This window comes from Fukomys damarensis, unplaced genomic scaffold, assembly GCF_012274545.1.
Source record: "Fukomys damarensis isolate Sample0158 unplaced genomic scaffold, DMR_v1.0_HiC HiC_scaffold_13, whole genome shotgun sequence".
Classification (NCBI taxonomy): Eukaryota; Metazoa; Chordata; class Mammalia; order Rodentia; family Bathyergidae; genus Fukomys; species Fukomys damarensis.
In genome coordinates this window covers 1,807,483-1,834,644 of record NW_022900925.1, presented here as the reverse complement: position 1 = coordinate 1,834,644, position 27,162 = coordinate 1,807,483, and the positions used below count along the sequence as shown (strand labels likewise).

General features: G+C 38.3%; 1 protein-coding gene across 3 annotated transcripts in view; it reads right to left on the bottom strand.

Annotated features, from left to right (window-relative positions):
* Positions 1 to 27,162, bottom strand: part of Specc1 (sperm antigen with calponin homology and coiled-coil domains 1) — a 130,716-nt gene that overhangs the window by 72,471 nt on the left and 31,083 nt on the right. For 2 of the 3 annotated variants that reach the window (XM_033762755.1, XM_033762756.1), the window contains exons 3-7: positions 22,138 to 22,345; positions 18,732 to 18,805; positions 18,173 to 18,351; positions 5,911 to 6,056; positions 4,676 to 4,776 (exon numbers count right to left, since the gene is read on the bottom strand). In XM_033762755.1, coding sequence (XP_033618646.1) covers positions 4,676 to 4,776; positions 5,911 to 6,056; positions 18,173 to 18,351; positions 18,732 to 18,805; positions 22,138 to 22,345 — 708 coding nt within the window. Of the gene's footprint in view, positions 1 to 4,675; positions 4,777 to 5,910; positions 6,057 to 12,902; positions 13,641 to 18,172; positions 18,352 to 18,731; positions 18,806 to 22,137; positions 22,346 to 27,162 lie in introns of those variants that run through there. The other variant, XM_033762757.1, reaches the window with a different exon arrangement.

Here is a 27,162-nt window from a genome sequence, read left to right as displayed (position 1 = left end):
GAGAGAGAGAGAGAGAGAGAGAGAGAGAGAGAGAGAGAGAGAGAGAGAACAGTTCTTAGGCACATCAGAATCACCACAGGGAACTTTCAAAATAACTTATTTGAATAGGTAATAAATGCAATCAGTGCAATCCTCAAATGAAAAAGGGCAAATATTGAAAAGAAAGTATATCCTTTTCACTCCCATCACCCATTTCTTTTTCCCAGAGGTAATATTAATCAGCTTCACGAATATCCTCTCTGGAAAATATAGTCAAGGTTGTGTGTATAAAAATTAGTCTCAGGCTGGGGATTTAGCTCAGTGGTTCCACTGCCTGCTTCGCAAGCACAAGGACCTGAGTTTGATCCCTGGTACCAAAAAAAATTTAGTGTCTTTTCTGAATGGCCAACTAGTTATATGAAAAGAGGCTCAACATTACTCATCAGGGACATGCAAATCAAATCTGCATGAGTTACCACTTCATTAGCATTAGAAAGGCCATTATAAATGACTAAAATCACGCCTATAATCCAAGTACTTGGGAAGCTGAGGCAAGAGGATCATCAGGAATTGCAGGTTAGCCTGGACGTGTGGTCAGTTCAAGGCCAGCCTGAATTACATAGTGAGATCCTGTATCAAAAGAAAAAAACAACAAAACCCAGAAATAACAAGTGTTCATAAAGATATGGAGAAGTTATAACCTTTGTACCCTGCTGATGGCAAGAAAAAATGGTGCAGTGTTGCTATGGAAAACAGTATAAAAGTTCCTCAAAAAATTATTTAAAAACCCCACATGACCCAGCAATCCTACTTTGGAGTAATTTATCCAAAATCAGGATAAAGAGATATTTCCACATTTGTGGTTATTTCAGCATTATTCACAATAGTCAAGATATGGAAATAACTGAAATGTTCAGCCAGAGAATGGCAAGTAGAGTTTAGTCATACAAATCAAGAAAGTCCTAAAGCACTGCTATATAACATCATGCTTATTGTTAACAATACTGTACTGTGCACTTAAAATACTTGTTAAAAGTGCAGATTTTCAAGTATGAACAAGACCCTGGGTTTGATTCTCAGCACCACAAAGAAAAAAAGGGGTGTGTGTGTCATGTTATGTGCTTTATTCTGTACCATCATAAAAAACCTGATTTTTAGAAAAATGCAAATGTTATCACACCATTAAACTGTGTACCATTTAAGCTTAAGTTATAGAATTTGTAATAAATCCTTTTTCATTATAGAGTGGTTTTCTGCTGTAATTCTCCACATTGTCTTTTTTTTTTCTTTTTTCTTTTTTTCTTTTCTTTTGCTTAACTGTATTAATCTCAGCTTTTAAAAAATTCTTTAACAGGGCCGTGGATTTAGCTCAGTGGTTCTGCCACTTGCCTTGCAGGAGCAAGGTCCCAAGTTCGATCTCCAGTACCACCACCACCAACAACAAAAAATCTTTAACAATATCAGTAGCTGTATCTCTTGTGTCTTTTAAATTTCATTTTATTAGTAGATGTGTATAATACATGTACCTCATACATCTTAATTCCTTTTTTCATCCCCTTTCCCTTCCCTGCCCTCTCCATCTTCATTCATTTACATTTTAAAAACATTTTTACTAAGACAGGTGAGGTGGCACACACCTATAACCCCAGTACTCAGGAGGCTGAGGCAGGAGGATTGCCACAAATTCAATCCCAGCCTGGGCTACACAGTGAGTCCAAGGCCAGCCTGAACTACATAGAGAGATTGTCTCAAACCCCCACCCCAAAATTTTTTATTAGAATATTGCTTTTTAGGTGTATGTTTGTAATACATAATGCTTACATGCTTGTATAGAGCTGGTATGTATGTATATAACACATCTCAATTCCTTTTTTTCATCTCCAATCCCTTCCCTCCCTCCTCTATATCTTAATCCCCTTCTTCTTTGAGAAAGATCTATCTCCCTACTTCCTTTGATTTTGTTCTTTATTTTTACTTTGGGTTATTTTTCCTCATGTAAGAAGAATAATGTGATATTAAGCTTGTGTGTGATTTCACTTAGCATCATGGTATCTAGGTGCATCCATTTTTCCTACAAATGACTCACATTTACCTTTTTTATTGTACAGAAGCACAATGCTTCACCATGTATAAGTACCACATTCTTTGTTCATTCTTCTGATGGACATATAGGCCACTTCGAAGATTTAGCTATTAAGAATTGTGCTATTATAAACATGGGTATGTATGTATCACTATAATTTTAGTTTTTAATCATCTGGTATATCTACTTTTATGCCTGGCATTTTTTTAATTGACCACAATACTATGTATTTGAAAAATGTGGATTCAAGTTGAGGTCTGGAGGATATAATCATCCTTCAGAATATTTACTTCCAGAAGGCAATTAACCTAAGAGAAGATTACCTAAATCCAAACCCATATTTCTATGAATTTAAAAACTAAACAAATATAAAGACTTAAGATATTAAAGGAAAATATTTTAATAGTAGAAATATATTTTAAGGGTACACAAAAACAAAGGCATAAAAGAAAACTGAACAAAGAAACATAAAATTGATCTTCATTGAAAGACAACTATAAAGAGTTAAAAGATAACAAAGAGTAGCAATATATATGAAAAGAAACGTTCAAAAGCACAAACCAGGTGTCATACAAATTAGGAAAAGACTAACATTGCAAAAGAAAACTGGTCAAAGCACATGTAGCCACACACTCACAAAATACACAGTAATGACCTATACACATATGAAAAAATGTTTAACTTTACCAATGAACAAAGTAGGGCAGGCTATCACACTGTTCATTAACTCAAATTCTCAAATTAATTAGAAGGTTTCAAAATTCTGGGACAATATCACTTTATATAATGCAAGTGGGAGTGGAACAAGAGATTAGGGCAGAGCAAAAAACGACTAAGCAAGCTGACATGCACTGTCAATCATGTACAGAATACAGAATCTGCAGCACTACACACAGGACCAATCAGAAAGTTCTATCTTTCATTCTTCATTCAGATCTGTCAAGAAACCAAGTGGACCTCAGCTAGGACAGCTTAAATCAAAGTAAGTTTTGATAGGACAACTATCCCAAATGACTTATTTGCATGGGAGAGAAGCAATCTAGGAACTGGAGATACAAAAGACCCTGTCATTCCTCGTGGCTGCTGTGAGTGTGCTCACTGGCCTGCTCTCACTCCACAATGGTTTGTATGCTTTTCTGAGACAGGGTCTTGCCATTAGGTTCAGGCTGGCCTTGAACTCACTATGTAGCTCAGGCTGGCCTCAAATTCATGGTGATCCTCCTGCCTCAGCCTCCCAAGTGCTGGGATTATAGCCATGCGCCATCATATTCATCTGGAGTGACCTCTTTTCCACTTACTTTATGGATTGATTGATTGACTATACTGGGGATTGAACTCGACTCCTTGCACTTGCAAGGCAGGCCACCAAACCGCTGAGCTAAATCCCTGGCTCCACTTTAAATAAATGTAAATCCTTGTCATTGTTTCTGCAAATACTGTCCAATTCTTTGGTCAGGATACCAAAAACTTGGAAAGAATCACTTCAAGATCCAAAAGCCAGTAACAGGTATATAAATCGAAGGGCAATGTATCAAACTTTTCAGTGTACCAAGATAGAACAAATCTATTTCCTTTCCAAGAAATCCATTTTCCATTTCTTGGAATCAATATCTGGCAGATGTTAGGCAGATCAACTCCACTGTGATTCCTTTGTTCAGTGATTTACTGAAAAGTGACTGGAAAGCTAAAGAGTATATTTTCCACACTGTCTTAAAGCTTGGTTCACCAAGTAACCTACCTACAGTCAACAGGCCCAATAGATTTGGAAGGCACAAGGGAGGAAAACTGCCCTTCTGCAGCTTTTGCTGCATGCACAGCTGGGCAGGCATTTGCTCTTCTGTGGCAGTGGAACAGAGAGGTGTCTCCTCCCATAGTTTATGGATATTACAAGGCAGGGCATAATGCATGTGTTTTGGTGACACATGTGGTCCTGATGCATTAGCAGCAGCCCTAGGCAAGTACTTGGGGAAAGACTCTCCGATTCTGACAGAAATAGTAGCTCCTTTAATGAGCCATTTTGAGACATTGAGAGCCTTTTTGAAAGGCTCAGTTAGCCTTCTTTCTCCTTCATCCCTTCTAGTACAAAAAACCCTCTATTAAATTCTTTTCTACTTAACTTGCAAGAGTAATTTCCAATATCTGCAAATATATCCTGATATATTCTTCTATAGAAATATTTCCTAAAAAGTTAAACAAATTGTGTGAGGATTTTTGCTGTATTGTTGTTATAGTAAGTTAAATTCAAACAATTTAAATGTTCATAGAAGAGTGGGTAAATCAATCAGTGCATATGCAGTATCCGTTATAAGTTATTTCTCGACAGACTGATTTTAAAGATATCTCTGACATAGTATTTCATTCACTTAACAAATATTTACTGAGGTTCTACTATGATATATCTCCTAGCCAGTGTTCTAGTCCCAAGATCTAACAGGAAGCAAAATATCAAATCCTAGCCTCATAAAGCCTACATGACATCATTAAAGTGAAATGAGTATCAGAATAATGTGTGAACTAATTTATAAAATTCTTTCCCCAACACAAGTATAAACTACATCAAGAAAGATACACAGCAAACCACTAAAGTGATTATCTTTGGGGCTTTTGTAATACCTGCATGGGAGATACAGCAGCTGCTGGGGTGGTCCTCACTGGTATTCCACTTAGCAGACTTCTGGGGGCCTTATGGATGGAAATATTCTGCCCAGTTCCACCTGTCAAGCAAAGAGATTGGTGTGGGGGGGGACACACACACATACACACACACACACACACACACACACACACACGCACATGGATTTTGGTTCAAAGTTGCTTGCAAAAAATAATTCTTAACTTGTTGCTACTTTTTGGTGATTTAAATACCCCATGTTTAGTACAGCATTTACTCTATTAGCCTTTTCTCTTTTGGACTAGAGCTGGATTGGGGAGATGAAGGGAGGAGTTAGCCAAGTGAGGGTTGGGTTTAGTTATAAGATAACCAAAGAAAAAGAATGAGTATGTAATAAGGTTGCTCTGGAGGGAAGTAAGAGCAAGATTCTCCCCAAAGATATTACTATTGATTCATTTCCTATCTGCACAGGCTTGCTATCTGAGCTTTCCTATCTTTTAATATGAGTAGACAAATCTTAATCTAATTTAGATGCAAACTAACAGAGACAACTAAGTACATTTGAGGATTAGCTATTACTCTAGTTTTCAAATACAACGCATACTTTTTGTAGTCAAGGGAAGACAGATGTTATTGTGGAAAGATGTACATTGTTTCTTCTATTTACTGTATCTGTGTATGTGAAAGTACGGGTACATTTTTCTTATATATGTAAGATAAGCCTGACTAAAAGGAAATTGAGTCAGACTATTCCATAAAAACAGAGAACACACCAAGATCGGGAGTTACAGATCAATACAGGAGCTCACAAACAAGACGAGGTAGAAAAGTCAAACAGTACAAAAGGTTTGGATGGCTGGGGGTGTCAACAAGAGGGCCAAATGCACAGATGTGATACCTCGTTTCCCAGGAGATAAGGGCTCTGGCCTACCCTTCTAATTCTTAGTGGAGATGAAAAAAGGTACAGTATTTACTTGTACATAATGGGTATAAGAGGCAAAACAGGAGTCAGAGAGAAGAGGGAAAGGAAGAGGCCATATTCGTACTATCCAAGAGACAGATTTCCCATTGTGACTCATTGGAGCCTCTGTCCAGCTCTTGCACAGTGGCTACAATGAGGCATGAATTGAAAGAGCCTTGTATCAATGTGAGGCCAGTGTGGTGCTGAGACAGGTTTTAAATGTCAGACCAGCATTTGAATATGGAGCTTTGCTTATGGAAAAAAGCGATTAAATACCTGGGTGTCCCAAGTCAAATGACTTGATCAGTGACTTAACAGTGGTTGCAGACTCTGCAGGTGCTGGAGATGTTCTGCTGACATAGACACCATGCCACCGGCCAGCAGTGTTGACCTCCGATGGCTCAGGCTCTTCATTCTCAGGTCTGCACAGTAAAGAGCATATCAGGTTGAAAAGGTGGAGGGGTGTGTGTGTATATGTGTATGTGTGGTGGTAGGGGAAGAAATCAGATGTAAATAGAACTGATACAGAGAAAATATACAAAGCTGAAGACAGAATCCTAAATTTAAAATTCTAATCAACTCTGCATCTTTAGGAAATAATGTAGGTACTGCTCTCAGCTTTCAAGAGCTGTTTTCTTAGGAAATAGTATGCAATAACATGTTTGTTATTTATTGACATTAGCTCTAAATATGAGTCTACTCTGCAAGCATTAAAAAATATAAATGTTATTTATCATAAGTATTTAACCTACTAACTAGCTTGCTAAATATGTATGATAAATATGATGGATACAATGGATTGGCTGGTTGACATGTAACATACTCTGATGTAGGAAAGATGGATTCTCAGCACTCTCCTGAAAGCAGCTAGGCTCTCAGAAGTGATTTAGGTTACACCGATCAGAAAGACCTGGGGTGGGATGTGCGTCACGGGGAGAGACAGGGCACAGGGCATTCACTATGTTGATGCAGATGGTAGCAGAGACAGGATGCCTCTGATACTGATAACTGTGGTTGTAGCTTTCCAACTGGGCAGGTAGTCTTTCAATTTTAAGGCTCACATTGTGGTGGAGGCAGCAGGTCCCTTTGTGTCCAGTTCTGTGTTGTGACTTCAAAAAGCTATTCCTAGAAGCTCAGGCTACAGTCTGTTTCTTCAGCCTTCCCAACAATTCTGCAATTCATTCAATAATGTTTTGCCTAAGCCAATTAAAGTGTAATCAATTTTATACAGCAGAGTCTTGCCCAGTAGTTTGCCTTCTAAGACTAAGAATGGTAATTCCACATGTGGTAAAACTTGTACTTTCACTCAGATTTTCTGTTTTTTTGTGTGGTATCTAAATTCCAGCACAAACTCAAGAGTTTTAGAAGACAGATCATCTGATTCAATCCTTTCATGCGTGGCTTCCTCATCTAGGGAACATGTCATTTGATCGCTTTATGAATAACCCAAGACAAGAACTCTCAATCTTCTCATTGCTAAATAACTGCTCCTTTTATTATATCATATTGCCACAGCTGTTCTGGAAGATGACTAATTTATGAGAATGGCTCAAATAGAATATTTCTGGCAGCTATTTCACTAAGGTCAGTGGAAGTTTAAAATATTTATTTCCTGGTCTTTTTGAAGTTAATCTAGCTACTCAGAGGAGTGTCGACAATTGAAGCAATTTGCCCTTAATTCTCTCAGCTTTCTTCTGTTGCTCTGTAATCAACACGAACAGAAAAAATTTAAGTAAAGCAAAATTTAAAATAAACTACTCAGCTTTAACACTCTTTTCTCTCTCTCTCTCTCTTTCTTTGGTACCGGGGATCAAACTGGTCCTTGCGCTTGCAAAGCAAGCAGCGGAACCACTGAGCTAAATTCCTGGCTCAGCTTTACACTCTTAATTCCGGAACTCTTTCTTTTGAATGGAAAAAAAAAAAAAATCAACAAATTGAAAAATTAGAAGAAACTATATGGCATTTCAGAAACTACGTGGTTGGGTTTTTGCAAAAGTTTTTTTGGGGCCTGGGATTTAGCTCAGTGGTTCTGCCACCTGCCTCACAAGCACAAGGACCCAAGTTCAATCCCCGGTACCAAGAAAAAGTTTTTTTGAAGTTTTATTGACAGGAGTTGGATTTTGCACTCCCTCTGCATTGCACATTAAAGAATCAGTGAGCTGGGCGTAATGGTACAACCTGTAATCCCAGCTACGTGGGAGGCTGAAACCAGGAGCTCAAGACCAGCCTGGGCAACAGTAAGACCTTTATCTCAACTTAAAAAGAAAAACAACAGATGATGAATATATAGAAAAATAATGAAAAGAAGTTAAGTCCAAACCAAAATATATATATTTCTATCCTAGCTATTCTCAGGAAAGTCATCAACAAAGAAAAGAGACCACCTTCTTAATCTGTCCTGCTAAATGACTTGGTACCAAAAGGCCTCCAAGGAAGTTAATCTTTATAAATCAAATTTTGCCCCTTGTTAATTTAATAATAGAGGATTCTACATGCTCAGGTATTCCTTTTAGTTAAGTTTCTCTGTGACTCAAAACATTAATTGGTAAATAGGGAGACTAATTTAGATTTCACAAGAAAATAGCAAGACTACAAAAATTAATTTCCAGGACTCCTGCCTTCAGATATCTGAAGATAGTATTTCATCAGCCTACTGACTGGCTAGAACAGTCAGTATGAGGTAACTATGTTTTATAATTAAACATATATATGTATATATGTCTGCAATTATTTTTTCATTTAATTCACTACTTTTATTTCTGGTTAGAGGCTTCAAGTGGTATTGATTTTCTATACATTCACTTCATCAAGATGCCCTTTGAGCCAGGGATTTAGCTCAGTGGCACCACATCTGCCTCACAAGCGCAAGGTCCTGAGTTCAATTCCCAGTACCCACCCCCTAAAGATGCCCTTTGTGCTAGCCCATGGGGGCACATGCTTATAATTCCAGCTACAAAGGAGGCTGAGGCAGGAGGATCCCAAGTTCAGGCATAGCCTGGACAGTTTAGCAAGGCCATGTCTCAAAAAGGAATGGGAGGCACATGTGCATAGCATATGAGAAGCCCTAGGTTTAATCCTCAGTACAGGAGATAGGGGATGATGATACTTGGTATTGTCATCTATTTTGATTCAAGTACAGGTAGGCTCTTGTACAAGATGATTTTTAAAGTATTCACTGGTTATCTCTACTTAGGAGAGCACTGTTTCACTGCTACCTCCATAACTGGCAGATTTTTATGTGTCAAGAGGACTGGTCAGCCCCAGGCTTACAAGTGGAGGGCTCTTGAACAACAGAATGAAGCCCAGCTCCAGGTTTCTTCCGGTGTCACTGATGTTACTTCTTTTGACTTCCCTCTGCTCATTAAGTTACTGAGTTTTGTTCCTTTTGTATCCTGCCTCTGTGCTTTTGCTCATTCTATGCCCTTACCAGAAATGTAATTTTCTCAGAACTTTTTGTTTTACACAAAATAAACCTAAGTTTGTCATTTTACTGTGAAAAAAATACGAAATATTCTGCCTTAAACTTAGGTGTCAGAGTATGTTCTCAATCTCACTTTCATATTTCAATACTAGACTACGGATACCAACATGGTAAGATGGCAATTTGAACACAAACATCTTAAATTTCAAATCCCAACAAAAAGAATCAAAGAAAGAGCAAAAACTTCTTGCATCAGCAATGGAAACTGGAGAAGGGTACCATCTACAGGGTGCAGGCTTTGGAGACTTTCTGCTAGAGAGTAAGTTGGGAGGTTAGGGTGGAAGGAAAATACCAAGGGCATGTTCCCCAATTTCCTTTCCCTAATGTCTCCTCTATCTAAGAGGGCCAGTGACATTGAGAAAATGAAGGCAGAGGGCACACAGCATATCTTTGCAAAGACTCCAAGGAGCTCTGGAATGAGTCATCCCAGGCACAAAGGGCAGGACAACAAGAAGTCAGAAAGAGCCATAGGATGTACCTAAGGTGAACAATGGATTGAAGAAAAGCAAACCCAGGAAGCAGGCTCCTGCATTCCAGTTTCTTCTGCTACTGTTATACTCTATATGAACTTTAGTTTACCTTAAAGAAACTTCCCACTAGTTTAAGATACAAAATTTGAAGCATCAGTAGGCAAAGTGGATACATCTAAGCTGCTGAACTCAGACACTCATCTTGGGCAAATGCCCAGCCTTGAACCACTTTAATCTATCTAACCAAGAATCAGTAATGAGTAAAAGCATGCCCTGATATAAAACACCACACACACACACATACACACAAACTTTTTAAATCTTTCAAATTTTGATCTATGAAAATATTTCATAACATAAAATGAGAGTAATGACATTCAAGAGAACAGACATTTACAAATTAATGACAAGAAAACAGCCACTTGATATAATCTACTTTAAAATTCAATAAAATATGAAAAAATAGATGAAGACAATTTAAAATGAAAGACTAAATTTAAAAAATAATATAGGCAACATAATAGTTCCATTAAGATATTCTGAAACAGAACTAAAAAGAAATAAATATATTTGGGAAGGTCTCTCTGCATATAGATAAAATAAACAATGAAAAGGTGTTGATAATAGATGATGCTGGCCTGAATGGCTAACCCACTTAGATGAAAAAGAACCACATCTCACATTACAAAGGCAGATCAAATATCTGGAAGTGTCTGTGTGCACATATATGCAAAATAGATAAAGAAAATCTAACAGATGGTTTCATAATATTGGGGGAGGGAAAGCCCTGAACAAGAACAAAAGCTCCTGAAACAGTAAAGGAAAATAAATACAAACAGATCACATTATATAAGGCTGGGGGGATGTAGTTCAGTGGTACAGCATTTGCCTCACATGCACAAGGTCTCAATCTCCAGCTCTGAAAAATAAATATTCTATAAATATAAAAATTTCCATGATAAAAGCAAAATATTCACAACATACTGGGATCAGAAATACTGATTTACAAACTGGTAAGAAAAAAATAATTGGCTCAGTGAAAAAAATATGCAAAAGTGCTAATATACTAGAAATTCTTGTAAGACAAGATCAGGTATATTTATGGTGGTATGGCCATATGGACTACCAATTTTTATAAAGGAAAATGCAAACGGCTAGTAAACAGATGTAGATATGTGTATTTTGCACATTAAGTGCTAATGAGATAGTATTTTATCTTTTTGTTTATGCTACTGGCAAAAATAAGATTAATAATATCACAGCTACTAAAGCTAAGTAAAAGTGGAAACTCTCATCAAGATTTATGGGATTTAGCTGCCTGCCGGGCAAGCTCAAGGTTCCAAGTTTGATTCCCAGGATGGAAAAAAAAAAAAAAAAAAAAAAGAGTAATGTCACAACCCTGAGGTAACTAATCTGGCAACATCTATTAAAATATAAACATGCACATTCTCCAATGTATCCATCATATTTTTAGGAACTCATCCTATAAAAACAAAAACAAAGAGATTAGGAGGGATTAGGAGGGTAGCTCAGCAGTAGTATGCTTAGTATACCTGGGGCCCTGGGTTCAATCCTCAACACCAAAACCAACTAATTAAACAAATAAAAACAATAAAAACACAACTATATAAGGCAATATTAATATTCATTATTACCATATCATTATCAATAAAGGAAGAAAAATTAAGGTAACATATGAATATACTTGGGTACGCTGTGAAATACTACACATCTGTTAAAATGACTTAAAATTTATACATACTGACCTGGAAAAACACCTGTGACAAAATAAGTGAAACAACAAAGTGCACAGTATCATATAAAATACATTCCCTTGTTTATAAACAATATAAAAATGAGCTTTCTTTATATTTATGTAAATCTTCATACATCTTTCTTTTGCAACCCACAAACCCTAAATGTAATTTCATAATTAACAAAACTCCAATATATTACATTCCTAATCTTTTGTTTCAAACTTCAAACCAGACAATTCCAGACTTCAAATTCTTATCGTTTTCTGATACCCTAGAGCAGTGATGACAATCCTCTTCAGAGACTGAGTACCCAAACCCACTTACTTATTGCAAAGTGCCAACACTGCAATTAAATCTGAATGCTGAGGTTTTAGTTTAGAAAGAACTCTACATTAAACATTTTGTCTTGAAAGAAAAAAAATAACACATGTGCCATAGGTTCACCACCACTGCCCTAGTTTTTGCTTTGTACAAAATTAGCATTTTTATCCCATGTTCCCTATTCTAATAATGAAATTAAACAATTAATTTATGCTTCATATCAACCTCCTCACAACAACTTCTATTTAAAGCTCAGCATGTTTTGATTTCAAATTCTAGTTATTTGGGGGCCGGTGATATAGCTCAGTGGTTCCATCCCCTGCCTTGCAAGCACAGGTCTCAAGTTCAAATCTTTTAAAAAAAAAAAAAAAAAAAAAAAAAAAAAGATAAATTCTAGTTATTTGATATGACTACAGTTTTCAAAGTAGGAGCTGGGATGCAGCCCAGTGGTAGATTGTTTGCCTAAGCATGCACAAGGCCTTGGGTCCAATCTCCAGCACTGCCCTCCAAAAGTTCTAAAGCAGTATCAGGAAAAAATTGACAACTCCTGCAGAAACAAAGCTAATGTTTAAAAACCAAACAACACACTCTTCTAAATGATAACATATTTATTTAGCACTTCATAAATGCTTACATATAAAAATATTCAACAACACTCAGAGTAAAGACAGATCAAAATATGAGGGTTAACACAGCTTTGCATTTTAAGTTGAGGTTGCATTTTTCTTATTGTCTAGATTAGAAAACACTCAGCAAGTGCATTTTAAATTATTCTACGAATTTCCAACCCGAGGTAAAGATCTCCCAGAACATGAGGGTAACTCCAGAGAGTACCTCATCTTCTTTTAAAGAAGTATCAACATCTCTTCTTTTTCATGCCAATTAAAATTTTTCTGGTAAGCCTGTGTACTCCAATTTGATGTCTTCCTGAGTTTAAAGAGCATTCTTAATCCTAATTTTCCTTTTCATTATGTAGCTAACAGCCCTATGCTATCTATACTGCAAAATGCTCCTCACATGAGAAATGTAAGGTTTTCACTGGTAGTCTCCTGAGTTGGAAACAGATCTTCACAAACATATGTGCTACCCAAAAGTTTAGAGTCATACTTTGAATTCCGGATCCCTCTGAGTTGTGCCCTTCTGTATTAAAAGTCTTTCAGTTTCCAGGTTAAGTTTATTCACGAGGCTTTTGTTGTAAGTTATCCTTCATTTTAAGTTAGGTTTCAGTTAGAACTGTCATTGTGTATACTCATCTGGCTAATTACATTTTTTATTCTCAGCGAAACATCTATTTATGTTTACCCAAACATAGATTCTGGAAATCAAACCAAAGTTTAGTGGCAGTTTGTTCCAAATGAGATAACAGAATGAGACCTCAGCTTGCACAGGCTCAATCAAGACTTGACATAAGGGAGAACTTTCTAAAATTCTTCAGGATAAAGCATCATGCAGATGGCTTCTTGTTTTGCCTCAAGTAGTGTCAATTCCAAGATTGCCAGATCCTATATTCAAAAAAGCAGCATGAAAATAAATACCAAAAAGCAGAACCTATGCATGGGCTGCATTCACCACCACTTGGAGTTCACTAAGCCACTATTCTCTAAGAACATAGAAAATATTTTTTCACAAGACTTGTATTTTATCTTTCCAGAACTTCATTTTAGTCTCCAAAAACAGAGATTGCTGAATCTTCTTAAGGAGAAACAAAACAAAACAAAAAAACGAGGGAAAGTTTATCTTTGATCATACATGAGTTGATTCTGAAAATGAAGAAAAAAGTAAAGAGAAGTGATTGTAATGTGCCACTGTTTGGAACAGTGAATGGTTTAGGAGACAAATGGGCTCTCTCATATAAAATAGTAATTTCTCCTCTACAGATTCCCCCTTTCATATAGAAATGGCTGTAGTTTCCAATCATGGCAAGGGCTGGGCTCTTTCTTCCACCAAAAGCTCTGCTAGCTGACAGAGACCACGGAGCTGTGAAAATAGAAATGGAGGGAAGGCTGGTAAAGGAGTTATAAGATTTTTTTATTACAATACAAGAATTAATAACTTGTACTGTCTCAGAAGGAAAAACTACTATCCAGAATAGGGCTAACAGGTCTTCATTCCTACTACTGCCAATTTTTGGAAGTCGAAGGTTTCCAGAAAGAAAATGTGAAAGACTTCAAAATGCCATTACTGGCTCCTTCTACCAGAACATCTCCAACAAATAACTATATCAGTAAAGGATACATAGCCAGGATGAACATAGGCTCCCTGTCATTTATAGAGGTTTGTGTTTCCCTGTACTATCTAGGCCACTCCCAACTCCACAAAAACCTCAAGAGTAAAAACCCCATAATGGGGTAGAGGATGTACCTTAGTGGTATAAAGCATGCCTAGTATGTGCAAGGCCCTGGATTTAATCCCAGTACTGCAAAAACAAAATAAATAGTATGCGAATGAACTGATTATGCTTGCTTAAAAGGATTTCCACACTGAAGTCCAAATGAAATGCCAGAGGCCCTGATAGTTAAGTGCTAAGCAAGATTTGCTTGAAACTGCTTAGGAATCCCTATGGGAAATAGCACCTCCATCAGGGTAAGGGATAAGGCAGCACAGGGAGTTGGGAAAGATATCTTAGTAACCCAAGAATATATACCTGCACCTTATACACTTCCCTTTTAGCAGCAGCTATGGAACACTTGCTGAGCAGCTGTAAAACATTAGCATTCTAAGAACGACACAGAGAGAGCACAGGCACAAATGAGGGACATTAGTGCATGACGTGGATGTGCATGCGTTGAGTTAAAAGCCAGCTTCTGCAGAGTCTGTGTGTGACAGGGTACCATGCTGCTCACTTGAGCTGGAACAACACAAAATTGGTGTGTGGTACAGGCTGAACGTAAGTACACCTGAGAAATTCTATCTTGGATGTTAATGCTGTTGATTAGGAACATATGTGAATTGTTTTCAGTGATCTTCCTTTTTTAAGATGTCTTCTATGGATATTTGTGGTGTTACATGACAGACACAGTAAATCACCCTAAAAACAAGGCATTAAATACTTCAGAACAAGGAAAATAATGAATAGGTCATTCCCTGCCACTGTTTGTGAAGTCTGTGTTATGTACTGCTCATCAATGTCCTGGAGTCGCCACACTGAGCTGCTGAACTGCCTGTGTGCTCTCTGTATCACCTAGATCCTAGGGCTTCAACTTTTCAGAAGAAAGATCTAACAGCTCCTTTTTCTTTTCTTCTTTCATTCATTTATTCATCCATTTTATCCCCCTAGCGCTGGGGACTGAAGCCCGGGCCTTGCAAATGCTAGGCAAGTGCTCTACTACTGAGCTACAATCCCAGTCCCAGAAATAATGTTTCAATTTCAATGAATGGTTTGCATTTCAACACTTTCCTCTTAATTATTCAAAATGGAGGAAAGCCAGGATTGAGAAAGTATTCATTATCCTTTCATTTATTAATTTATACATCTAGGCCCATTAAAAAACATACACACACCCATTAGTTGTTCAAACTTCTGGGAAAGATCAGGCCAGTATGCCACAGCTAAAATTCAGAGATGTTATTATGTTCATCCTTGAAGCTCAAAAGATTGCACCAAATAGAGGGCCGGGCTGGATATCTGACTCTCCCACTAGAGAGAATGGACAGGTTACCAACTAGTTTCAGAACAGTATGACTTTAAAGGACCTTGAAACACTACCTACTAATTAACAGAGGATGGAGCCAGGGACATTTCAGGATGGAAGCAAGAATGAGCCTACAGTTTTATTTCTCTACTTATATTAACATCAATTATTCTGAAACTAAAATAAAAATATCAGCCAAGCATGGTGGTGCATGCCTGCAGTCCCAGCTATTTGGGCTATTGAGGAAGGAGAATCAGCTGAGTTTATGACCAGTCTGGGCAACACAGTGAGACTTCCATCCCAAAGTAAAATTTGTAAATCCTTGAAAATATAACAGGGCTGGAGACCACTGTTCTAGTCATTAAGGTCTCATTAACAAATGTGAATGTATACTCCTACACAGGCTCTGCGTTTGCTCATCTGTCAACCTAACAATTCCTTCAAATGCTCTTCTATGCAAAATGAGAATACGAAACAGTTAACCCCATGGCAATGTCAAGGTGCTTTTCAGATGCTCTTACCTTCTCTCAGTTGTGCTTGGAAGACCTCATCAGAGAAGGTTCTGCAAGTTCTTTGGCTGTGGCTGAACCAAGAATGACTTTTGAGTTCTTGTGAGATGACCATCAAGGGTCAAATCAAGTGTCAGCCAAGAACTTGTTCAGCCAAGATGGAAACACTAGGTTGCTGCAGGAACTTTGAGGGTGGGAGTTGGTTTCCACTCTTGCTCATGTGGTAGGTTCAGGAGGCAGCTAGGCCATCGGTAATTTTCAAATAGTCAACTCTTTAGAGGGGGTAACTTGCCAGAGAAGTGCAAAATCACACAAGAAACCATCACCAGCAATTGTGTGATGTTCTGCCATATTCGACAAAAGACATTTTGATATCTAATGGTTTTCAGAAATATGCCATGTTCTGATTTGTGTCAATTCTAAAATTTTGAAAGATTTTGTGACAAAGAAACTGCTAGATTTGGGAGGTAGGTTTAAAAAATCCCTAGAAAAATCAAAAGAGAAACATTCTGTATTGTTGTTGCTTTTTAATAAAATTTTTCCTGAAGTTGAAGGTGTAGGATGTAGTATATAGAGCACTAAACTATCAGGACCCATGTTGAGATTTCCTATTCTATTAGAGCTCAAATCTGCATTTTAGAACTATGTAAGTTATGCAACATCTCATACAATAATCTATGTAGGGTCACCACAAAAACCTGTCCTTACTACTTGTCTTCAAAATAACTATACAGGATATATAGTACAAGTTACAATTTGTTCCTTTTCCAAAGACACATCATGTGGACGCAAGACAAGTGGACAAAAGCAGACAAAAGCAAACTTGAATGGCCCCAAAATCATCTCAATAGTAAGTACTATGATACCCTGTTTTCCAGTTCTCTTGCCTTTATTTAAAATTTACATCCTTTGGTGGCTAGAAGTGTGACTGTAAATGAATGATTTTGATTTTTAAAGAATGACTTGTGAAACTGGCTACATTAATCCTTCTCTAGTGTCCATTTTATTTTTTTTATTATTTTTGATACCAGGGATCAAACTCAGGACCTTACCCTTACGAAGCAGGTGGCGGAACCACTGAGCTAAATCCCCGGCCCCTCTAGTGTCCATTTTATATAAAAGTCATAAACAAAGGAACATGGAATTAATTGGCTTAGGTTTGATGGCAAAATCAAAACAGAATTTTGAGAAGATATCTAATCTCCTCAATATCATGACATCATGATCATAGAACATCAGATCCTAAGGCTCAGCACCAAGCCAATGAATAACCCTTCTGATCCTGGAAAACACATAAAGATTAGGGTGAATAGTATAGACTAACATGCAAGACTTGCTAAATCTGATTTTAAAGGACTGTATTTCGTATTTGAAAGTCATCTAAGAATTCAAAAAGTTTTCTAACATCTAAAAATTTCAAAGTTAAAGATACCAATTCCTGCCAGGCTTGGTGGTGCACACCTGTAATCCCAGCACTCGGGAGGCTGAGGCAGGAGGATCGCTGTGAGTTCAAAACCAGCCTGGGCTACACTGTGAGTTCCAGGTCAGTCTCAACTACATAGTGAGACCCTGTCTCAACTCCCTCCAAAGATACCAATTCCTGTCTAAAGAAAGATAATATTGCACCAGTGAATGCTTAAAATACTGCTTATAGTCTTCTCTGTAAACTCTACTTAAATTTTAAATAATAATTCACTTTGAGCTTGCCTTAGCAATACCTTTCTCTTAAATGTGGCTGATTAGTAGAGCTTTTGGTCTCATGTACTGTGTGATCCCCACTCTAACAACAGAAGGGAAAGGCAGGCATCAGTTAGATGTCTGTTTTCTACACTCATCCTTTTTCATAAAGTAGGTTATGTCAAGATCTTTTTGAAATAGCCCATGGGAATTGTCAGTAAAGAAGCATGTCCTTAGGCCAGCAGGAATGATCCTTTTATCTGGTGGCAATTCCCCTTGAGTCTAGCTCTTCCCACTGCATGAGAACTAAGCAAATTAGTTTTTCCTTTCAGCTTGTATTTCTCTACGCTAGTAAGTACTATAATTTAATGGGTATTGTAGACATTACTTATATTCTTTAAAGCTAAAAGGATATTTAGCTAGAATTTTTTCTATACATACAAGCAAAGAGTTTTTTTTCAACATCTTATGCTATAGAATAGCAGTGACTGAGCCCTGAACAGAATATTCTGAGTTGTGTAGTAGTGGTCGTGATATTAGATTAATGCTATACAAGAAATAATAGAACCTGACACAGAGAGACACAAAAGTGACCCAACCCTCCATGACACAGCCTCATGCATAGCGATTAAGTGAGAAGCCAAGCACTGTCCAGGTGCCTGTTAGACTCTCAGCTCCACTCATGACCCACCTGCTGTGGCCCTGTATGTCCCCCAGCTCCTTCTGTAGCCTGGCATTCTTCTCCTCCTCTTCCAACAGCCTCCTCTTCACAGTGCGTAGCTCCTGCTGAGCCTCACATTTGATGTCATTGGCCACCACCACTGCAGTCTGCAGGTCTGCCTGGAACCGCCTCCATTCCTCAGTTTCCTCCTGAAAACACCAGAGTCCATACCTGCGTCAGTTGCCTGCTGGGACCTCATCTATATAGAGGCTGTGGAATTCCTTTATCAATTCCTGAGAAAGAATGGCCAGCAGTAGTGAGGCCCTACTTTAAATAGTGTCTTGCTACTAGGAAGAGGCACAAGTGGAAATTTCACTATCATGTGAAAGTTTTCCATCCTAAAACTGAACAACTGCTTCACTTTTACTTCCTGACAAGAACATATAATTGGGGTCACACCATGGAAATACTCCATGAAAAAGCAGGCTGCAGAGAGCGATTGGTGTTATTCCTATTTTTCCAGAGCTAAGATGGGAATATGTATGGTGAGACAATAGCAGAGACCTGCGCATAGCTGTACCCCACACACCTTTATCTGTTTTGTCAGGGTCTTTAGCTGCCGTTCCAGGTCTGACTTCTGCTCTTCCAGCTTGATCACACTACCTAGAAGTAAACAATTCAGACAGGAGTTGGAAAAGTGGGAGAAGGTAAGCTGAGTAGCAAAGGGGCAGTGCCAGGGCACGCAGAAGGCTTGCAAATCCATCCTTCTACTATAAATTCGGTTTTTAGTCCCCTGCAAGCAGGAAGTTAGAAGCAAGTGGTTCTTCTAAGACAGGGAATGGGACAACATGGGAAATAAGTGTGCTTATTTAGGATATATCCTTAGAAGTCAAGGTGTACAATCATATAGCACTATGGGAGGAGACCTCAGCAGCTACTCATACATTTGAGCTGGGCTTCCCTGCTGCTCTTCACACACTGTCATCCTGAATGGCTTTCACTGAGGAAGGCAGAGGGCTTTTGTATAATAGAGAATATGATTGGTCATTATTCCTGTGAGTTTTTGAAACCCATGTCTAGGGGCATGATACTTAACCACAGTTAAACCTCAGAATTATGTGTGGTGTTTTTCAAAAGCACAGAAGTCAAGTTGTAGCTCTGGACCTACAGGTTCATAGGCTCCACAGGTGGCTTAACCATATCTCCCTAACGAAAAACAAGTCCTGTTCCTAGTTCACCCCGCTTCTAATTCTCTCCACATCACTAATAGAGACTTTTAAATTTAAATCTCATCATGTCAGTCACCTATTAAAATTCCTGAATGATTCCCCTAACCCAGAGAAGTAGTGTCTTTTCAGGATGTGAGTCAGAATCACCAGAGGTTTTTAAAAATTCACAAGCCATGCCTTACCCCAACAGTTCTATATCAGGATGTGAGCCCTAAGAATTTGTGTTTGGAGTCAAATGCCACAGAAAACCTTCCTTCACTTCTTTGTATTGTTCTGCTTCTCCTGAGGATATTCTGGGAAGGAGTGATTAGTCTAGAGCTGGATTTGAGTGTCTTCTGATTCTCCTAACACATATATCTTAATAATACCTTAATATCCCTAGCAGAAGTTTAAAAGCTTCTCAAAAAATGGTCTGTGTTATTTTCAGTCTCTGATATATTATGATATAACCACTGGAGTGGGCCTGAAATTTGCTCTGAACATTAATTATACACTGGTTTGCTTGGTGTGTCTGGGCTGACTTTTAAGGATTTAAGGATAATACAATCATATTCTCAATAGCAATATCTCACAAAAACAAAAACAAAACAAGACTTTATTATTTTCAAAGCTGGTGTTGGGTTTGGGATTATACACGTTGACAAAGGTGTCTAGCTTTTAATTATATCAACAAACGTGACTTAAGCCTGGCGACAGTGAATAGTGATGCACTACAGTTGTACAGATTGCATTTAATGATGAATGGAAGAGGCACCAGCCCTGACCTGACCAAGTAACCCAAATACAGAACACACAGACCATTCTCATTATTCATGGTAGCTTTATAATTTCTTAAAACTATTGCTCCTAGAGGAAATATGATGTTAGGTTCCTTTGAACTTCTGAGGGTCAGAATATTTTTCATTAACTGAAATGCCATTTGCGTTATGCAAATTCATTTGCCAATGTGTTTATAAAACAAGCCAGTGTTATCAATATGAGAAACCTCCTCTTTTGTTTTCTTTGTAATTTCTTTCTTTGGGTAGTTTATGGGAGTAGTGGCACACTGATGTAATCCCAGAACTCAGGAGGCTGAGGAAGTAGGATCACCACATGTTCAAGGCCAGCCTGGACTACCTTGTGAGTTCAAGGCCAGCCTGAACTGCCTAGTGAGACCCCCATCTCAAAGCACACACACAAAAACAAAATAAAACTACATCCTCCTGATCATCAGAATCTTTTTTGCCCACATTTTAAATGTTTCTCATGCCTCATAGGCATATAATAAGGTTTAACATTTTCCTGACCCCGGGCAAAGTGAAATTTCTTTGGTTTTGGCATTGTCATAGTGCTGTCTACCATAGCTTATTGGCCTTCATCTCATGAATTCACAAATTTACTCCCTTTCTCATCTTTTCTATAACTATCATTTATTGTAGATATTACTTTAGCAGCCTTATGCTCAGGTTAGAAAATTTCCTCTTCCTCTCTCTGAATGTACTATGCTGTTGACTTATTAACACTGAGCTAATGCCCAACAGCACAGGCCTAAACTAACCGTATCTAACATATTTATAATATACCATGCCAAAGTATATTAATGCTTTCTTATACTTGGGGACAGAAGACAGTACTTTAGTATTGCACTCAGGGGCCATTTCAAGCAGCACAATCACCAAAAGCTAGCAGAAAAGCCCTGAAAACATGACAGTAAGTGGACTGTGAAAAGGACACTTGTACACAGTATCACAACTGACACAAGAAGGCAGAGGTCTCTCAGTTTGATCCCAGTTAAGAATATAAATGCTGGATGACTCAAACTTTTTACCTTTCTGCATGTTCAGAAATAACCATGAAAACTTCTATAGTACTGGTTGGGTGATATAAATAAATTTTAGTAAGCGAATATATGAATACAGATCTGTGAATAATGAGTATTGACTGTATATGTTAGGAAACTTCTCAGGTAACTAAACTATTTTTAGTAATGGCTAGTATTAAAAGCTATATGTATGAGTTCTTTTGTTACAGAAGCAAAATATATTAGATGTGATCATTTGATAAGACATTTGAACAAAGGAGGCAATGTTTAATGTCTTTTAAAAATGTCTTTCTCTTTTCAAAGTAAGCTAAGTTCATAAATAAGTTCTAATAATATTTTTTCAGTAACAAAGTGGCCAACATCTGTAAGTTACCTGATTACCCCACCATCGATGGGATGTTTGCTAAAAATGTTTTTCTCCTTTTAGATCAAGGGGGCACATTGTTCATTCTATCCACCATCAGACCCAAAAGACTACATTGTCCAAACTTGACGACTACATTGTCCAAACTTGACGACCACAGTAAACAACTGTTCTGAATAACCTGCTCATACCCTATGACTATTCTTAGGGAAAGTCCTATGAACTCTCATACAGTCACACTTGAGCTTCAAGTAGATCTGGTTGTTTAGAGACAGGGGCAGCAGTGTAGCTGTCACATGAGACATACCTAATACATCTGGAATATATCTGTTTTTTTCACAGTGGCCCCATGGTGCTGACTCATGGTCATTAATTTTCTTTTCTATCATCCAGTTTTCCAGAGTAATTTAAGAGAGTAACAATTGTTTCATAACAGCCACTCTTCCTGGTAGATTACAGCACACTCAAAAGAAAAGCTCCTCCTAAACCCCAACCGACACACATCCTTGGAACAACCATTTGGCAGTTGCTCACTTCCATTGGTTCCTTTAGCTTCTACTCACACCTGTCACATGTTTCATGCAGGTATGCCTTCACTTACTCTCTAGCTCACTAATGAGCTGATTGTTGTGTAACTTGACAGCTCGGTGTTGTTCCACCTGATCTTCCAATTCAAATATGGTTTCTTTCATGTCTTTAATCTCTGCATCACTCTCTGATGCTTTCTCTTGCAGTTTTAGGCTGGTTTTGCTCAGCTGTTCTGCTTGATGATCACAGATTTCCTTCAGGTAAGAATAATCTTTTTCCATCTGGAAGAAAAGGAATATTTCACAGTTAGTTTAACAATGAAAAAGTTCCCCACAAATCAGCAGCCAGGCTCCTTGATGCAAAGGCAAAGGATGCTCCAGGCATATGCTATTCCACACATTCTCGAGAAGTCCTGTGGCTTGAGAAACAGCCAAACCTAAAGGTGTTCAAAGAATCACAACATCTGAGTCTAAACAGCTGCCTTCTGTGCCCCTTACATAAGTAGAAAGAAAGCTGCAAGTAATTAAATGCCCTTCTTTCCCACCCTGGATAGAAAAGTGCTTTCACAGGAGGCATTGGGGCTGCACTGGCAGGAGTGCTGCTTGCCAGCACCTCTCATCCCCTGTGGAGTAGTGCCCTCTGCTTGTGAGACACGAACAACACTCCTAAAAACTGACATCGGTAAACTGCCGAATCTCAGTCCCAGGACACTCCAGGTTGCCGTGTTTCTTTGGATGAATGAAACACAAGTGTAATGGAGATCACAGAACACAGAAATGTGCATGCACCAGAAACACAGAAGTAGCACAGAATAGTTGTTTCCCCTGTTCAATTTTCAGTTTTACATATTTTAATAATTAACACAGAAAAACACTCAAAATGAGATAACTTTGCACCCAGACTTAAAAATAATTAAATCTTCCATATGTGCTAAATATTTCTACTTTAATAAGATTTGTTAATGAGCTGGGAGTGGTGGCGCACACCTGTAATCCTAGCACTTGGGAAGCTGAGGCAGGAGGATCACTGTGAGTTCAAAACCAGCCTGGGCTACAAAGTGAGTTCCAGGTCAGCTTCAACTACACAGTGAGACCCTGTCTCAACAAAACAAAACAAAAAAGATTTGTTAATGCCTCAACTTTTCCTATCTCAGAGTAATAAGTAGCATCCTAAAATTGGTGTGTAGTCATTCGCTGAAGGGTTTTCATTTTTACTATACATGTATATGCCTATGATAATACATAGTACTGTCCTGGATATTTTAGAACTTTTGCACAAATGATACATTATGGTTTGCAGAATACTATACTATACTGCAATATAAGATTAATATGTTTTTGCCCTGTACTATGCAACGCTTACTGTGCTCTTATAACTTTTAAGTGTTTTTGAGATTTATCCATACCTCACACTAGGTCACTGCTTTCACTGTTGCCTATTAGTATCTCTCTGTCTGAATATATTAATTATTTCATTAGTGTCAATGATGCAATCAGCATCACTGCTGCTTTTCTATAGCCTTTTAATTAAGGTTACTAAATAGCTGTATATTTATCAAATAATATAATCTTGTTAGCGAAAAGATTTTCTGAACTTTTTATCTCTTTTACTTCATATGCAATTGAAAAATTTTTTCCAATTGCATCTCATATACAAAGCTTTCTGGTTGTGAACTCTATGGGAACATGGACCTTGTCTGCTTTATTCACCACTGGATCCCCTGAGCCTGCACAATGTGACACAAAGGAGGTTCTTAACGAGTTTTGATGAGTGAATGAACAAACAATTTCACTTGGGAAGCTAGGATGGAGGGAAGGAGTTAGTAAGAATAGAAAAACCCAAAGGGAATCAACATGAGAACTAACATAGGGTATATGGTCTGCATTAAGGGTGAGGACTGCTTGTGAAACTTGCACTGTAATTATAGAAATGTGTGGTTCAGGATTGTAAGAAAACATATCACTGCAGGTTGTGGTCAAAAAATGTTGAAAGCTGCTGAAGTATATTAAAATGGCTAGGGGTGCAGACCTGTGTCAAACTGTCAGGGTATAATTCCAGGTCTATTCTTAATAATCTGAGGCTGCCTTTTTGTGTCACTGGACTTTTTGCTGACCAGTAATGCAAACTTATGATTACAAATTATACTATTAAACACCCAGCAATGTGACTTTGATTTTTTTTTGTACAGAAAAATCATTTTCATGTATTCTAAGCATTTTTCATCTTTGAAAATCAACTTCTTCCAAAAGGGGCTGGTGGGACTGTATTACAAATAGACTCAAAGGAATTTCCCAGGAACATCAGGATTTCCTGCAGGGAAGAGAGAAAGACATTTCTGATTCATTAACAATCGTCAAAGGCAGATGGCAGCAGAGGCAGCTCCAAGCCCTCAGGGCAGGAATCCTGGGAGCACACTCGGATCAGATGGGGCTAGAATTTTAGCTACTGTCACTACCTCCACCTCAGCATGTCAGATCCTGAATCTGTGGAATAGATACGATGATGGAGATAGAGATGTGGATGCAGGAAGTTGATTGAGAAGTGCTTTCAGGCAAAAGAAAAAAATTGTGCTCTCAGGAGATGCCATGTGGGACAGCCAACTAAGCAGGATCCTGCAGGAGAAGCTGTAAGATACAATGTCACACAAAGACCTGAGCTAACCCAGCTCAACACCTAGGATGCCCTTTAGTTCTGCCCTAGATGGAAGCAAGGCCTGGCCTTTATTTGCCCAATGAGCCATGAGATGTGGCCACCCTGGGGAAGGCAGCTCTCCTCAGTAAAGTCCTGGAGGGGGACCCCAACTGGGTAGAGTCACTGACTACTACTCCCCATCAGCACAGGGAAAGAGGGTATGCTTCAATCCTGGGGAGTCTCTGCATGTACTCCACCACTGCTGGTATTAGAGAACACTTGTGCCACACACATCTAGATTCTCTTCTCAAGTGTAAATACTGGAGACAGTGGTTTTCTTAGGAGATAATTTGACTACGGTGAATAAAGACCTTTATATGGTGTACCTACATAGCTTTCTCAGTTGGGTATAATAAGCAAGGGTACAAAAGAAATCAAGTAAGAGGTCAGCTAAGAGCAAGGCCTCGTCCTACACAAACTAGCTTCAAGTCAGGCGTGGTGGCACATGTCTGGGATCCCTGGACTCTAGAAGGCTGAGGTAGAAGGATCACAAGTTTGAGCCCACCCTGGGCAACTTAGCAATTTAGTGAGAACCTATCAAAATACAAAATAAAAGAAAGGTGTGGTGGTGCACATCTGTAATTCTAGCACTCAGAAGGCAGAGGCAGGAGGATCACTATGAGCTCTAGGCCATCCTGGGCTACATAATGAGTTCAGGCCAGCCTATACTACAAAGCAAGACCCTGCCTCAAAAAACAAAAAAATAAAATGGTAGGGATGTAGCTCAGTGCAAATGTCCTGGGTTCAATCCTCAGTACTGGGGAAAAAAAAATAACCGAGATTTTGGCAGACATAGCGAGGTCATTATAATAAATTCTGAGTAAATTCCAAAAGCATTACAGTCATATAGATACTTGGGCTAGAAACCAGCAGAAGCAGGGAAGTGATACTGCCAACAGGAAGATAGCTGACTTGTGAAGTAAACTCTCCATCATTGCCTCTTGTGTAACAATGCTTTCATTTGTTTTTATTTTACTTTATTTTTGCAGTGCTCAGAATTGAACCCAGGATCTTGCACATGCTAGGCAGGCACTCTATAACTCAGCTGCATTCTTAGCCCATGTATATCATTTTACTTGGCTTCTGTCTGAGTTTGTTGATTATATTTTCCATCTAATAAAATTATCTTCAGTATTAAAGTAATTAATAAATCATCTTCCAGGACAGAGAATGGTGAAAGACATCAAGGATCCCCCCACACAGAGACACACACATTCCAATAGTGCTTCCTCCTCCAAACAGTTGAGATTCTTTACAAACCTCAGAAAAGTTCATTGAATTACTGGGAATATCTCCTGGTTAGACATATTTACTGATCCTAAAAGGAATGGAAAAGCAAAGAGAAGCTGTACACACAACTAAAGTTCTTCCTGGCCTGAGAAGCCAAGGGGCCTCAAGGATCTCTCCAGGCAGGGTGCTGAAAGCAGCTTTGATGAGAAGGTCTCTACATTCTTCCTAGCTCCAATAGCCAACACTTCTCAAACTGTTCCAGGTCCTACATTCCCTCTGAGGGAACAGCACAACCACATATGTAGCAACAAAAACTGAGGATCTGTGGACTAAATAAAATGTCTCTTTCCCACAAATCCCAACATCACATCAGCAACCAAAACAATGGAGCCTAACTCGTAACTGCTTAATATCTAAATGTCTTTCTAACCCTTGTCCTCCTTCCTATTCAGTCCTTCATTCTTTTTTACCTAACTCTGGCCAAAGTAATCTTTTTTCAATCATAAATGTGATTTTGCAACTCCCTCGTTTGAAATTACTCAGACCAGAAGCACAAACAATAACAATGAACTGAACTTCATAAAATTACAATTGAAAAAAAATGTCCCACAAAGGCACTATAGGACAGTGAAAAGATAAGTCAGAATGCGAGAAAGAAGCTGGTGTGGTGGCATGTGCCTGTAATCCCAGCACTCAGTAGGTTAAGGCAGGACTGCTGAGAGTTCAAGGTCAGCCTGAACTACATAGTGAGACCTTGTCTCAAAAAAAAAAAATCTACAAATCATATCTCTGGTAAGGAATTTGTATCCAAAATATATAAATAATTCTTACAACTCAATAAAAAGGTAACTGACAATTTTTAAAATGGGCAAAAGATTTAAAAGATATTTCTCTGAAGATATACAAATGGCAAGTAAGCGTAAGAAAAATGCTCAATACCATTGGTTTTTTAAAAAATTTAATTTATTGGTACATTCTAGGTAGACAGTACAGTTACATTCATTACTGGGATCTTGTACCTTTACATGCCAGATCTTGGTTCTCATTTATTCCCCTTGTCCCCACCCTTTCAGCCCCTCCTTCCCTCCTCCATTATTAATGGAAGATGCCACTGACATCACTTGGAAGTGCCAGTCAAGCCACAAGGAGATGCCACTTCATATCCACTGGGATGGCT